The 16,116-nt window shown below is 46.7% G+C and overlaps 1 protein-coding gene across 4 annotated transcripts in view; it reads left to right on the top strand.

Moving 5' to 3' along the window:
* The window catches only part of LOC133395208 (adenosine kinase-like), a 99,224-nt gene that overhangs the window by 63,821 nt on the left and 19,287 nt on the right, over nt 1-16,116 (top strand). For all 4 annotated transcript variants that reach the window (XM_061663958.1, XM_061663961.1, XM_061663960.1 and 1 more), the window contains exon 7: nt 14,408-14,578. In XM_061663958.1, the coding sequence (XP_061519942.1) occupies nt 14,408-14,578 (171 nt within the window). The remainder of the gene's footprint in view (nt 1-14,407; nt 14,579-16,116) is intronic.

The following is a 16,116-nucleotide window of genomic DNA, read 5'->3' as shown; positions in this document are numbered from 1 at the left end:
CCCGGCTTGTTTTTCTTCGGCCGTGTCACTCAATCATCGGGCGTCCTGATGCTAATGGCCGCCGTCACTCCGCGGGCCCGATGACACGCTCGCTTCAAGTTTGAGCGTGATGACGCGCTCAAACTTGCCGCCCAATTACCTGGCGGGAAACCCAATAATCGGGATACTTGCCAGCGACAAATGTTTCGAATTGCCTATTGTAATTGTGTCAACCAGGGGTGTACAAACCTTTGTGCTCAATCGCCACATGTGATTTTTCAAATTGACAGATTGGCTCGGTTATTCGGCGATGAGGCTAAAAGGAAATAAAGTACGGTGGTACCTTGATTCGTTCCGTGACCCAATCAATTTTCACTATTGAAATGCTATTAATCTGTTGCTACGGCTACCGAGTATGTGTATTCATTGATTATTTGTCCCACCCGTATCGGACCGTCGGATAGCGTGACGCTGGCGTATCGATGCTGAATGATACGGTAGATCACGATGTTTCGTCCCACCCCTTTTAGCCGGTCGCAGCTAATACTTTTTTTCCGCTCAAATAGGTGCTAATCACTTTGTACTCTGAACAAAAGCCTCAGGAGTCTCACTGAGCCGTCGCCATGGCGCTATCCCGTTCCAATAACAAACATTTCCCCTGGATGTTCAACAGCGGCGCACCCCCATCCTCCCTCCCGCTCTGTCCAAATCACCTACCTGCCTTTACATTTTCCGCGTGAAAAATTCCAGCCAGGCGACGAGTCAGGTGGCGAAAAAGAAATAAGTTTTCTCCAGGAGCAGGGAGAAAGTTGAAAAGAATAACGCTTCCCTTTGATTTTCTACTCTGAGCACTTTTCAGCGAATTTCCTGGAGTGATAAGGCCTTAGCCAATGTAATCCTCACAAGACTTTGCTCTGGCATGCAAGGAATCAAGAACACGCTTTCCCTCTCCCAGAGACACAAATGTCAGGAAAAAAGTAGCACAAACTAACAATGCAATGAAATAAAAATAAAGTAAAACACATTTTTAGATCAGTCAAATTAGCAATACACTTAGACAAATTCAACAAAATGTACACAAGCGTAATAATCTTGATACTTGCTTGATGAGGCAAAATAAAACCCTCCATCTTAGAAACGGCCATTTTCTCATGTAAACAGACGAGACCGAACAAGTCGTGTCATTCGAGTCCCATTCAAATCTTTCCTACGTTTTAGTCTGAAAATTGCCGACTTTAAGTCTGACTTGAGTCAAGTCATTTGGCTCGAGTTCTCCACCGTCTGTTCACAGTGGATTTGAAAAATAACGTCTAAAATAAGTCTTTTGGCACATACTGTACACGTGATTCTTTTGTGCAGCTATTTATTTGTTCTCACCACGACTCGCTCCGAAGAAAGTGAGCGCTGAAAAGAAGAAGCGGATAAGAATTGAAGTTTGCAATCATCGAAAAACATGAGCGATGTGCACGAACGTAGTACTTCTGATATGTACAGAGGGTTGACTAAAAGGCTATCACGCCAGGAAAGCGCATCAAAATCATTTTGAAGATGGAAACGCCAACAGTGAGGAAAGTGTGGCGAAAAAGGCAACAGTCAAGAAAGTCCAGTCCAAGTCTTGTCCAGTGAAAGTGGAATACATTTTCTTTTATTATTATTTTTAGCAATTTTATTGAATTGTTCTGATTGTATATTTTCGTACATTGCTAAACTGTACAGTGCAGTTTTCCATAGAAAAAAAGCACGACAAATATTTTTGTGTTTTTTGGGGGGGTTGGAATGGATTCATGGAATTTCTATTTATTTCAATGAGGAACGTTGAGATAGGGTGGTCACCGAATGAATTAAATTCCAGGTACCACTGTAAGAACAGTATATTAGACTTTCACTGTACATACAGTATATGTTACAGTTTCTCTCACTTGATTCTGCCTTTTTAACTCAACTACTCAAATGATTCCAAATCCCCGCAGGGGGAGAAAAAAAAAATCCTATCCGCGCGCTGAGCAGGAGTATCACTGGCAGCCATTTAAAGAGGTGCGAGGAAAAGCGGGCGAGCGGCGGCTCAGCCTCTCGCCGGGTGGTTGCTCGCGCGCGGCCGACGCGTTTTTGCATCTTCAAACACAATATGCGCAGCGGTGACATGCGACAACGTAACCGGAGCGTGCCTTTCCTCGCTGCGAGGAGGCTTCGTGGCGAGTAAACACGCGGCGGGTGGTAGTTGCCGTGTGCCGCGCAAGGAAACCCGAAGAACTCCGCCAAAGCTCAAAACCGCAATCGGTGAACCGCACTTAAGATGGCTGGAAAAACAGATTGAGACATGCATGGATGGATGAAGAAAGGGGGGATAGGGTTGGTTAAAGGATGAATGGACAGTGGATATGACTGATTAAAGAAAAGACAGATAAACGAAAGGTGGGATGGATGGACAGAATTGCAGCCGGATAGACGCTCCATCAGTAGACAGGACGGATTGAAGGAAAGACCAATAAACTGAAGGGAGGATGGATGGATCCTCAATGGAGAGGATTGGTTCAAGGAAGTACAGATAAATGGAAGTTAGAATGAAAGGCTGGACGGAAGGATGGAAGGAGGCGGCAAACTCGGGACAGACGGGTAAAGTTAAGCTCGGATTGATCGACGACAGACGGACCCGAGGATGGTAAACATTAGCCGGCTTTGTTGTGCGTTTCCTTCCGATGTCCGCGAGAAGTGATCTCACGTCCTGTCGGTTCACGGCCGTTTCGTCGCTCTTCCTGCGCTCGAGCGAGGAAGCGGAAACCACTACAGACAAAAATCGAGACACGTTCATTGTCGTTTTGGCCGAGATCATCTTAGCGGGAAAGACGGGATCGAGCGTTTCCCTGGGTGGCGAGGCACACAATTCTCTCTGATGGCACGGCACCTAAACAAACCCTTCGGGCAGAGTGATCGAGAAAACAAGGTCAACGGCTTGAACGACCATTTTATCTTTTTCACTCCCACCGTAGTTTGTAATGCGCCAAGCGTGAGTCCAAAAGACGTCGCTAGGTGAGGTCAATTGCTTAGAATGCAGCAAAAGAGGACCTCTCTTTATCGATGTGGGTCTGGTAAGTACCCCCGGCGATAAACTGAGGTTCACGACACCGAAATAACGATCTCGCCTCCATTGGCTCACAAATTCTGGGGCGCTGCTCGGCAGAGGTCGCAGTGGAACGGTGCAGGTCGCTGCCTTGTGGTTGGGCGGAGCTAAACGCTCGATCGGGGTTGACCGTGCTCAACCGTTACCGTACTGTGGCGCTGCAAGCAGATCTGTACCATAGCGTATTCCAGCACCGGTAGCGCTGCTACGGTATGGTTCAGTTGTGTCAAGGTGGAGCCAAACACACTCCCCTGCACTAATGGGGGACATGGCAAGCAGAACCACGAAGTATTTCAGCACACTTTCTTCGGTCCGCCGGGCACGGCAATGCGGTACGGTTCACTTGCGGTCGGTGCGGAAGTCTGATCAGGGCTTGCTGTTCCGATCTGTGCCGTGGCGAACTGAACCGTACCGCTTGGTGGAAAATCCACTGTACCACCATCTGTTCCAAGCGCTAAGGTTTGGAGCGAGGGAATATGCCATTCCTGGCCCCGCGTGGCACTTTTATGGTGTCTGAAAGCGAAACGCGATGTCTGGAAGCGTGGCCGGGGAGCTCGGCAGACGCTCATTAAAAATGAATGTGGCATTTTTATCTATTTATATATAAATATGTCTTCGCCTATGATAGTCGTTTCATTTCGTTTCGTTTATCCGTGTCGTGTCAGAGCTCTTATTAATTATGTAGCAGAGTGCAGTTGAGGAGACAATATTGATGCTAATTGGCACCCCCCCCCCTCTGTGTATGCCTCACCTGACAATGAGCAAATAGAAACAAGAGTCGATTAAGGCTGGATTTCATGTTTGAATGTGTGAATTGATACAAATGTTACACTCGTTTGTTTCGCCGAAGAGGGAAAAGCTACTCATAAAAACGACATTTCTTCCTTCCGTGGGCCCTTGAAAACCATAGAAATGTTTGTTTTCTTTCTGTCAGGTTACCTTGCTACTGTCTGTCACTATATATTTGGATAATGGTGTTGTTATTTTTTTTTTTTTTTGAATGAAGACAACATTTTAGTTTGTGTCTTCTGCTCCATTTTGGGGCTTCCTTTTCATATCCGCATCACTTTCGGCTTCTTATGCGCACGTCGGCTCGATGGCCGGATGAAAGAAACGAGCGGGAGCGGGTGCGCCAGGCGCCGGGGCGGGCGTACGGGCGGACTGCTGCTGCTGCTGTTGTTGTTTTTTTTTTAGGGTGCGCGTTGGGGAGTGCGGGTGCGCCAACTCTGTCGTGATTTTGAGCAGAAAATGTGTGGTTTTCCCGGGTAATTGTCTCATAAGAAAACAATGAGGGAATGCTACTGCTAAAAACGGATGACCATACTGTAAGTCCTTGGGGGGCAGTCGTGATTGATTCCCTGACTGAGCTCAGATGGTCAACAAAAGTCGTAAGGGATGCGGCAATTTAGCATGGAGCACTCCTTAAGTGGTCGCCCGCCGGACACAAAATGGCCCATCCTATTAAATACACGACAGATTTATGATGACGTTTGTTTAACCTCTTTATAATCAAATCGCAGCGGTTCAAGGAGACTCTCCGCTGGTGCGTTACAATCGTTTTAGCCGTGATTTACATCCCGCTCGGGCGCGCTCCCCGTTTCAGGCCGCTCGTCACGTGTACGCAGGAGGCTGAAATACAGTTTTTTTTTTTTCAATTTTCATTTTCCCATATTCATGTACTGTGTTAATATTCCAACTGTGCACAATGATACAATGGCTTACAATAAGATTAAAAACACTAACGTACATTCAGAGAGCTGTTTCTAAATGCATTATAAATATGTTGAAGACTGAGAACTATGTAGTACGGCACTTATATATATTTTTATATAAATGTTAGAATCGTGTCACAAGCTTACTTTAATGAGCAAGTTCAATTCAAAAATGCACTACACACACACACACACACACAGAGTCATATATTTTGTGACTTTTTTAATCTATATATTTTTTGTTTAATGACTGTGTATAATTTTGGAGTACTGAAATGAATGGACTTTTCTACCATATTCTAATTTATTGCGATGCACCTGCATGAAGCCTGCTTGACTCTTTTTCTATTCGGAAGGGTTGTTCACAACACTCTTCTCCGCGGTGCGCGACGAAGACTCGAGCCGACTACGACGTTGTCGCGACGGCGGTACTCGTAGAGTCGAGTATTTTCGGAGGTGGTGCTTGGCGTCAAAGGTTTGAGAAGCGCTGCGCTGGAGAATGCGTGAATGCGGAGGCGGCACAAAGCTGTCGAGCGCGCGGCCGACCTGAAGCCGACACCGGCGACGCCGCTTTGTTTTCGCGCTGTCAGATACGAATGACCGCGATGCGACCTAGGTGACTGCACGTCATACGTGGCGAGTCGGGGCACTCCGACCGGCCGCCTTCCTCGTGATGCATAATGCTTTTAACCGACCGGCTCCTTGCCTCAGCTATTTCGACTCCCCCCCCCCCCGCCGACACCTCCCTGGTGGAGTGTGTTTGCGCTCGCCTCGGCCCAAGACCAAAGGCTCTGTTCTCGATAAAATCCCCGCCATCGATCAGACTTTGTTTACTCCGACGTGGCTTCTCTCTTCTGCCGCAATTAGAAGGGAACCTCGCACCTCCCCGCTCCTCGCGCCGGCTTTTACAGGGGGGTTATTTTTCTCCTTAAGTGGTCTGGCTCAAATTGTCGGCCAAGTTAACGGAACCTTTTTTGAAATGGAGCACGTTTTGTTTTGCGCCGCTGTCATTTTGAGCGGGTTATTTATTTAATATTCATGCAACAAAATACCATTGTCACAATTACACGTTTGAAAATGTGCCTATTTTCAGATTTATTTATTTTTTCGCTAGGAAACTCTTCTATCTAACATAAAATAATATACATAATAATAATAATATAAAGATCTTGCTTTGGCGCCTACTAGTGGCACCTTACGGCCAAGCAACTCTGTTGAACAGAGGGGAGGAGCTTCATTTCGTCAAGCCATTGCCTTGTCTAATAAGAAAAGAAAGACTTCCCCGCCATCTTGCGGCATCTATAGGCAATTAGAGTTTGGGTGGGCTTCAATTGTCGAATTTCTGTTCCTCGCGGCAGGGCTCGATCCTTACCCAGAGCAAATAAACGGTATTTTATGATGAGCCTTAGCGGCGCAGTATCGATTGTCGCGGTGATACAAAATATTGATATCGACGTATTGTTCATTCTCATGGGCCAATATTGACTACAATTGATATCAAGATGTATCATTACCTTTCGGGTTACAATATTGATACAAAATGTCGACATTGAGATGCATCATTACCTCTTATGGTACAACATTGATACTAGGGGTCTTGGGTAAAAAACGAAAAACGATATTGATGCATCGTTCCTTTTCAGGGTACACTAATTAATACCAGGAGCGGGGCAAAATATCAATATTCAGATGTATCGTTACCCCTTAGGGTATAGTATCGATATTAAGATGCATCGTTAACTCTCACGGTATCATTACTCGTGTTTTATTTCTAAATTGATGTCAATTTCATTGCCTATATCTGTAGTGTTGTTAGATATTGTTGCGTCTCAATGTTGTCATGCAAAAAGAAATGACAAAAGAAGTACTTCTAAATACTAATGTACGATGGTTGTGTGAGCGTGCAACATTCCGGCTCGCGCGTCTTTGGCACGGCAGCCTGACGCCTCCGAGCCGATGGTCCCGCGACCCGCCGCTCGATGTCTAATTTTCTTTGGCCCCGGATGCCGCTCTCGAGCGGGAGGGAACACTCCGCCGCAAATATTTGACCGCTCTTAAGGAGGGGAGGAAATATACGCCATAAATGCAAAAGTGCCTGAATAAAAACGATACGCGCTCCGGTTCATCCACTCTTGCGCCGGAATATTCCAAAAAACAATCAGCTCTAAATAAACGAGCTCCAACTTTTCTCCGCCTGAGACTTTCTGCACAGTTAAATGTCTCTTTTGCATAATTCCACACCCGCATCGCCTCGGCCTGATGTGATTTAGGGCCCTCCGCTTTCAAGGAAATTGGACTTAGGGTATGAAAGTTCACACTACTCGCCTGCGGGCAATCGATGTTTCTTTTTTCTCTCTCCCTCTCGCTCTCTCCACTGCTCGAGTTGCTGCTTGTTGCGAGTGTAAAACATGATGTTAGTGTCAGCGGGGTCGGAAACCTCAGCGTGACTTCTGCGGAATTTAATGATTTTTACAGCGCAGATAGCCAAATGCGGTGTAGGAAATATACCGCTTTACAGTAAGCTTACCCTTATGAAGTATTTAGAACTCGGCTCGCCATCACGTTATGAAGCGCTGGTAAGCATGTATGAAGTGCTGGCTCGCTATTTGGCAGAGCACTTTATTCCTATCTGATCTGACAGTGACTGTTTCCTCTGATAGCTGCGGTCACAGTCGACGGCGTGTGGTCTCATATACAGCACTTGGTCCGATTTGGCAACAATCGGGCAAATTCTCTAGGACAACCTACAAATGGGCAAAATGACCTGAAACTGGCTGCAAGGTACCAAAATGGCAAAGTTCCTGTGTCGTTTTGGGCGTTGCCTCTTGAGACGTTTCTCTGGGTCTATTCATTATGGGCATGGCTTTAAATGTCATGTTGCTAAGTCAAACTGGCCTTGGGGGCTGAAGTTTCCAAAAAGTCCACCACGGAAAGAGGACATTTTCCATCATGGCCCACACCACGTGAACCCTTTGTGGGCTCGTATTGAACCGTGAGTCCGACTTGGTGGTCGTCGGACAAAATAGTTCAGCTTGAAAGGAAGCTCTGGAAATGGCCACAAGGACCCGAAAGTGGCAGCGTCGCGCTGTCCTTTTGGATCGGACTTTTTTGCGGGTCTACTCACAATAGACGTTCATAACGCTAAATGAAATTGCCGTTGGACAAACGCTACAGGACGGGTTTGCCTCAGAAGTAGCCCGAAAAATGGCTACGTCCGACGGAAACGGCCGACTGCCGACTTCCTGTCTCTTTTTGAGCACGGATTCTAAAGACTTTTTCACGAGTTGTTGGGCAATCCCCTCAAAATGGGGCACAGCGTGCTGGCACCCTAACAAGTCAACCGCGTGACATCACCCCATTTTCACGACTCTTTAATGGACATCTTAATGAGTACGCTCAAGGGGTGAGGGGTCAAGTTTAAAGGTGGCGGACGGCCATCAGTCATTCAGGTGAGGAAAAGGCCCTCCTTTGTTCAAGCGGTGTAGCATGTGGCCCAGCGCCAATTATGTGTAACACTACATCTTTTCCAATCCAAACGCAGACCGTCCCAGTGTATTATTAGGCCCGCGTGGAGTTTGACAGCCTTCACGCAATATTGTGCAAGGGCGCTCGCCTCACCTTCTCCCGCTGCGTCAACGTAATGTGCCAGATGGAGAGTATTTGCGAGGGGGGGGGGAGTGCGGAGGGAGCGCAGGGGTCTTACCCGGCGCTAGTACATTTCAAGGTGGGTGGAGAAATGTGTATCAAATTAACTCTTTGGGGCCTCCGAGCAATCACAGCTTTGTTATTTTAGGCTCTCGGGCGAAGCCGAACTGGATTCGACGGCTCGGCCAATTACCTGTAATTTTCCGTGCCGCTGCGCCGGCTTCGGCCGGGCCGGCCGCGAACACTGGGCCGCTGTCTCCCGTCGCTCCCGTCGCAGCGTTCGACCTCGAGTGACCCCCGCCGACTAGTTGGTATCCGTCGCAGTAGCGCCTTTTGGAAATGTTCACTGAAACCAGAAACCCGCGGCGGTTATTCACTCAACTGCAGATGTATTTTCCAACACCGAAGTCAAGCGATTTAACAGTTGGCATTTTGTTCCGTCCTTTTTCTCGATACGCCCCGCAGAACTAATGTTACCGTGCGTATTGGCACAGCCCCGATTATCGATACTGTCCCATGTGAGCCACCGATACGCTTCATAGAGACATTGTTTCATTTTTAATTTACTGTAAATACGTGTACGTGTGTATCAATAAAGCATTGATACTGCGCTGCGTCGGCTCATGACACATCTCGATATCGGTATTTTGTCCCACTCCAAATATGGATACTGTATTGTGAGATCTAATCACCGATATGGATATTTTTACCCGTCCCTCATATCAACATTGTATCGATACTGTACTGTGACATCAAATGATGAGAAACATACCGATATCAGTACTTATTTCCTTTCCTTTTGTAAAGAATTTCACGATACGATACAATACACATTGGTATCGATATAGTCCCACCCCTAGTATCGATACTGTACTGTAAGACATAACCATAGGATATATGCCGATATCAATATTTTTGTCCCACACCTTGTCAAAGCTAACGCTACGATACATATTGGTATTGATATTGTCGCCCCGACACATAGTGTTGTTACTTTACCATGACAACCAACTATATGATACATTGCAATATACTGCAGATATTTTTGGCCTGCCCCTAGTATGGCTACCGGACCGCTCGAGCTAACGATACCTTCGCTACGGTATCGCCATTGATATTTTGTCCCACCCCTAGTACCGATACTGGATCGCGAGATCTAACGATATGAAATATGACGATATGTGATATTTTGTCCCAGTGTGTGCGCGCGTGTGTGTGCTTATGACCGTGACTTTTCCTCTTCAGAGTCACTGGAGGAGAGCGGGCCGCTAGGAGTAAAATGCTAATTAAGTGCCGCGTGGCGCACAAGGACGCTGGAGAGCGGATGCGCGCGCCCGTTTTAACCCGTTTTGTCCCGGGCTGGCCAGGTTCCTGTGCTATTCAGGAGGAACTGGACTTCCACCAGAGACCTTTTCACCGTGACGTCGCAAAACCTCCGGTGGCGCCACTGGTAAACAAATCCTTCTGTGGCATTTGACCAAGGCAGAGCCATTGACAAAACAGGTCGAAACTGTCTGAGTAATAATTTTCGCCTTCTACTTGACTGTAATGTCCTGGCATGTGGGGATCATAGTTTGGGGTATATTTAGGGTTTATCAGGATAACCTCGACCGCGTCCGTTCAGTCGTCGTTTCTGAGTTCCCGCCTCTTTACGGCTCCCCCGGCTGCTTTTTCGGAAAAGATAAAGAAAGCGGTTAGTTAATGATGTCCGCCCAGGTTGTTAAATCCCGATTGTGTCGCCCCCGGAGATGCCGGCTCCGCTTCTAAACGCGCGGGCCACCCGTACGTCTTCCGCTACAATTCCCGGCTTCCCCCCTCAACTTCCCTTTTGGCAGCGGCGGATCTGATCAACTGCAGCGAAACACGACACCTGGTTGGGAGCCGGGAACCGAGACCGAGAGGCACATGTTATCGGTGAGCGCGAAAATGCCCATCGAATGCTCCTCACTGGCAAAGACGACCTTTACTCGATTGATAGTAGGGGTGGCACAAAACATCAGCAGTATCGATACTACACGGTGAGAGAGAAATGATACGATACATTACAATATTGATATTTCGTCCCACTCGTAGTATCGAAACTGTCCAGTGAGAATAAAGTGGGCTATGACGAGGTGGCATTATCGTATTGTACCGTATATTGTATTTCTGCAATAGCGCTCAGTGCGTTGAGGCAGTTATGAGGGAGGACTATAAATACACGAAGAAAGGAATACATAAATAAATATACCGGGGGGCCCCTGCTGTTCGCGGGGGATAGGGACCGAGCCTGACTGTGAATAGCGAAAATTTGCTCCAAAACAAATGTTTGAAAGAACCGCAAATCTTATTGATAATATATCGAGAGAATTTTTTGAATTGGAATTTTTGTATTTTCATTTTTCAAATTGTATTTTTCTATTTGAATTTGAATTTTGTATTTATTTGTTTTCATTATTATTTTAATTAAATGCTATGAAGCAATACTTTCTCAATAGAATTTATGCCAAGTGACAACAATGACGCTCCTCTGAGCGACAGTTGCTGTGCTGCTGTTTTGGTTAGTGACAGGGTTTGAATGGGCCCAGCAGTTATATCTGCCGTTAACCGTCCGTGTCAACTACAGGAAGTGAGATAGTTGAGACAGTTGCTTTTTTTTAATGGTCAAAGGAGGTCTTTATTTGCGTTTATCTGTCCGTTATTTGAGGAAGTCCGCTATTAGTCAAACACATGGACACAACACAATCAGTGCGATTCGGCTTTTTGCCAAGGCGGTGCTAAATATACAGTAAATAGGAAATTAACATTGAACTTTTAGTCAAGGGGAGGGCTCGAAAAATCTTACTTTGCCTGCAGTGCCTTTCTTCAAATAGATTTCTTTGGTCTCCACCCTTCAAGCATCCACTTGTATTTTAAGTCGGGTGACACCTCACAATCCATCACAGCCAACCACCCGTCAGGCAGACACACACACAATGCCACAACAATGTGACTTCTCCCGCTGTGAGGAAAGTCTTGCATCAATCCTCTTTTCTTTCGCGCTTGTCCTGATTTTGCTGTCGGCTGACTTTGGGTGGGAGGCGGCCAATCGCAGGGCGCACGGAGTCGAACGACAATTCCGACTCTCGTTCACACCTGCGTGCCATTTAGAGGGACAGAATCCAAACAGTTGTTTAAATTGAGCAAAAAGAAGACAAACTATTGATTTTGCACTCTCCGAAAAAAAAGACACACTAATGATGTTGCGCTTTCTGAAAAAGACGACCGATTAATGATGTCAGTTTTCCTTAAAGGAAGACAAACTATTTATTGCGCTTTTCTGTAAAACAAACAAAAGGAATTTTGCCCTCTCCTAAACAGAAGACCAAATATGAATGTTGCATTTTCCTATCAAGATCGATGTCGAACGTTCCTGTAAACGAAGAAAAGCCGTTGAAGTTGAAAAAGTCAATTTTGCCCTTTCCTAAAAAGAAAGCAAAGTATCGCTTTTTCTCTCCGACGCCAGTGAAAGCAGATCCCCGTCATCGGCGCCCCGCCACGACCGCTAAAGACTTTAGCGTCTTCTGTTTCATAGCCAGACGGTTGCCGATGCAAACGGGAATTTGACTTGGCGCTCGACTCGCAACTGCGGGACTTTTATGAACAGGATTCCTGCGGTATTACCTGGATTTGAAAGGCAGACACTTGGGGATCGGCACACCTCACCATGACGATTCAGATGTTAAGTAAGAAGTGTCGCCGTGAGGGAAATATTTGCTGTTATGACATTTGGATTTGAGCTAGCGAAGCCTTTTTGGGTCGGGATAGCCTTTAAAGGTCGCAGAGTGGAAAAACCCGGGAAAGACTGACAACATTTTTTTTTTTTTTTAACTTTTCGGCCCTCAGCCCTCCTCTGGTGCACTTAATTAGAAATCAAGGCCTTTCGTGTTGGATATGCGTTGTAAAGGAGACATGCGGTATGACGATATATATCATTTTCAACAAATCGCCCAAGCACACTCGACACCGTTTCTTGTCTCTCGATGGCTCCGCTCCGTATTCTGCTGGGCCAATAGCGAGTTCAGGTTTTGTTACCGTGACAACCATGGTCGAACCTGATGATCGCACTACTTGCAGGAGCACAGGCCCAAAAGAATACCATCTATTGATGTTGCACTTTTCAGTGAAGGAAGACAAGCAATTGATGTTGCACTAAGCGCAACCATTGTTTCACTTTACAAAAAAGAAGAGAAACGACTGGTGTTGCACTTTCCTAAAATAAAAAGATGAAAGCTTTCATTGATCCTTCGAATGCAGCCCCTACACGTTCTCCCCCCTTCCTCTATCAACGGTATCCTCTCCCGGGCATCAGTTCCTGTATTTCCGCTCGTCATAACGTCCGGGAAATGCGGCGTCATGGTTCTGGCGCAGGGGAAGCGACTCACGGCCGGACGCCAGCCGGCTTTTCGAAGTGCGCAGCCCCCCCGGGATATTGGAGCGAGTCTCGGGGCCCTTTGATCAGCGGCGGGTTTATTTGGAAGCGCTCGTGTCAGAGGACAATCTCTGCCTGATGCGACGTCGGCACGTGGCGAAAGGAAAATGTCAAGGTCGGAGACGGGCCGTTCTTTTTGCTACCTGCGACATCACTTGACTCGAGTGCAGCTGTTCTCAAAGCGGCTGTGTCGTCGCACCGCGTTCGTCTCGTGAAGCGCTCGGTCGCTTGGCTTTTCAGCTGATGTCATCGTGCTTTAATGAGCCCCAGAGAAAGTAGCCGGATGAAATGGATCATCTGAAACGCTTCCTTATTCTTTTTTCTTTTCTTTTTTTTTTGCGACTGCCCTACTGGTTTTACAGAGCAGCTTGTTGCTGGAAAATGAGGTTAAGCGGATCGGTATCAAAGGCGAGCAGCTTTTCTGTGCGCCCCGTGTCGGGTTTCCACCCGAAACCCGAAGGTGTTTTCTTACCCGATTTGTATTCATTCACACAATGGCCAACCGTGCGTCTCTTGTTTCCGAGTAAGGGGAGTCCAGACGAGACTTTTGTTCGCCCATCATCAGATACCAGCGTGTTGTTTCCCGACCACAGGGTTTGTTCCAGATTGACCAGCCCCTCCTCAGCATTCTCCTTCTTCCCCTTCTTTGTGCTTTAAAAGTACTTCTTTGGATTCAATAATTCCGTCCTCAAACCCACAAATTAGCAGTTTAAAGTGTTTGGGTCAGCCAGAGCCATTCCGGATCGTGTTACGCTCTCTTGTATGCTACCGTGGGCGATGCCTTCGAGTTTGTACGCCCTGAAAGAAAAATCGACCAGTTGGAGTTGAACCACCAGTTTGGTGAGCAGCGAGCTACCAGTCGCAGAAGACCCGAATCCTTGTCCTTTGTTTGTGAAAAGTTGTTTGATACCTGGAAGTTGCGACACCCCCAAAGTTGTAGGATTTGGGTGTGCCAGTGGCTAGCGCAAGAAGCTAACGCAGCCGTCACATCGTCACTCAGTGCTCGGAGCGAACAGATCGAATAAGCTCCGAATCAAAGTCTTTTGTTGACGAAAGCTTGCTCGATTCCGTGACGTTCGGACATCCTAAAAGTTGTACGATTTAGAGTTCAGCCGCCATTTTTTGCAAGGGAGCAGTGGCCAGCGGAGCCGTCTGCGTCATCGCTCGTTGCTGAGCGTAACCGGATGGATTCAAACGTACGACCCAATTGCGGAAGATCAGAATCGAAGAGCTTAGTTCACAAAATGTTGCTCGATAACAGCGGCCAGTGGCGATGGGGCAACAAACAGGAAGTTGACCAAATACGAGGAAAAATTCTCATTCTTATTTTTGGTGGAATAGAATTCCTTAGTATGTCTTAACCGACATTGGATTGCTTTTTGCATGTTCCTTTCCTTGGTGGAAAGTGGTCGGGGGAAACGAACAACCCCAAAACAGATCTGCAGCTTGACTGGTTTGAAATTTGAAAGTCAAAGTTGTTTCGGTGTGCGCTCTCGTTTTCAGGGCTTTTTCCTGACCGTGTCCCCGCCTTCCATGCTCAAGGTGGCCGAGCACGCTTCGCAAAACAACAAACTCTTCTGCATGAACCTGTCGGCGCCGTTCATCTGCCAGTTTTTCAACGCCGCCATGATGGAGATCATGCCTTACGTGGACATCCTGTTCGGCAACGAGACGGTAAGTCGCGCTTATCAAATTTTGGCGGAGTAAGTCCCGGGTAAGTTATTGTGGCAAAAAGTCAAATCTGGACTCGAGTGTGCGCAGACGACTTCTACACAGCTGAAAAAAAAGCCACTGATTTATCGCTTCCTTCAGCATTTTGCGTTCCACCTTTTCCTTAATTGCATTGAGGAATGGTTCCGCCTCCTGAACCGCACTGTGTGTGTGTGTGTGTGTGTGTTTTGCAAACACTGCGTGTTTTGCGTCTGTGGCTACTGTAACTGCTTGCCTCGAGACGTTCTCTCCCACCTCCAGTCATTATTGACTTTAATGATTCGGGATAATTGCGTGTTTGTCGACGGATTAACGTCGGAAAACTCTGTCAGGACTCGTTCTCCGGAAACCAAAATAAGAGCAAACGGCGGCAAACAGAGCGGATATTCACCCGTCGACCGCCTGAAGCGGACGCCTCGTGTTTGTCTGCAGTGTTTTGACTCGTCACGCCGAGGCCGGGAGGGGAGACGGCTTCTGCGGTCCGGCCCCCGACCTCCCGTCGTGCACTTTGATCAATTGAAGCGCAACTTGTTCAAATGACTTCGATTGATGTTGCGCTTTCCAAAGATGAAAACAAACTTATTGATTTTGCACGATTGTAAAAAGAAAAGCCTGGTGGTGTACTTTCCTAAAAAAGAGTACAAACTATTGTTTACTTTTCTAAAAAGAAGACAAACTATTGAGATGACACTTTCCTCAAAAAGAGAAACTATCGATGTTGCAGTTTCCAAAAATAAAGACCTAATCATGTTGGTTAAGCATTTAATTGACGAGACAATAAGGTTAATGACATTACGGAGACAGGATTGGACCATTAAAAAAATAAATGTGAATGTGTTTGTACAGCTAATTAGTGCAAAGTGGCTAATGTGCAAATAAATGTAGTGACTGAGCAGGATCGGATGACTTTTTTTATTTTTTATTTATTCCCCTCAAGTCGTAACTCGAAAGTTACGACTTGAGGCCTCACTCGCGACACGGTTTGCGCAACACGGGTGGCGGCGCCTTGTTTAATTGGCTAACGTCGTGCAATAACCCGACTTGAATTGACTCCTCCCGCCTCGTCCTTTTGACTACCTGACACAGAAGCAACCATCGATTCCATTTTTTTAATGGCGGCAGTTAATACGGTCCCCGACGAGAGAAATGATTACTGGCTCTTTCACCGATAAAATTGGCCGCGATTTACCTACGTGCTCTCTTGAGCGTAGGAGATAAAGAAGCACGCTAAAGCAGGCCAGCAGGGATGGAACCATTAGGCTTGGGTTCGCATCGCCGTATTTAAGAGGAGCGGAACGCGATCATTACGCAATTAATCTCCCTGACGTATCGGTCTTTTAAGTCTTCTTAATTTCTTCGTGCCATTCATCTACTGTATATCTGCCCTCTTTTGGGATACAAAGAAAAGCAGAAGCTCTCGTTAACGAAAACATTTCGAGTTTGTACCCCATTATCTGAAACATATCATTTCAAATCTTCTGTAAATGTGGTCAAATAATCCC

The sequence above is a fragment of the Phycodurus eques genome, chromosome 19 (assembly GCF_024500275.1).
Source record: "Phycodurus eques isolate BA_2022a chromosome 19, UOR_Pequ_1.1, whole genome shotgun sequence".
NCBI classification, from domain to species: domain Eukaryota; kingdom Metazoa; phylum Chordata; class Actinopteri; order Syngnathiformes; family Syngnathidae; genus Phycodurus; species Phycodurus eques.
The sequence above is the reverse complement of the archived record's forward strand: the minus strand, read 5'-3'. Positions and strand labels throughout refer to the sequence as shown.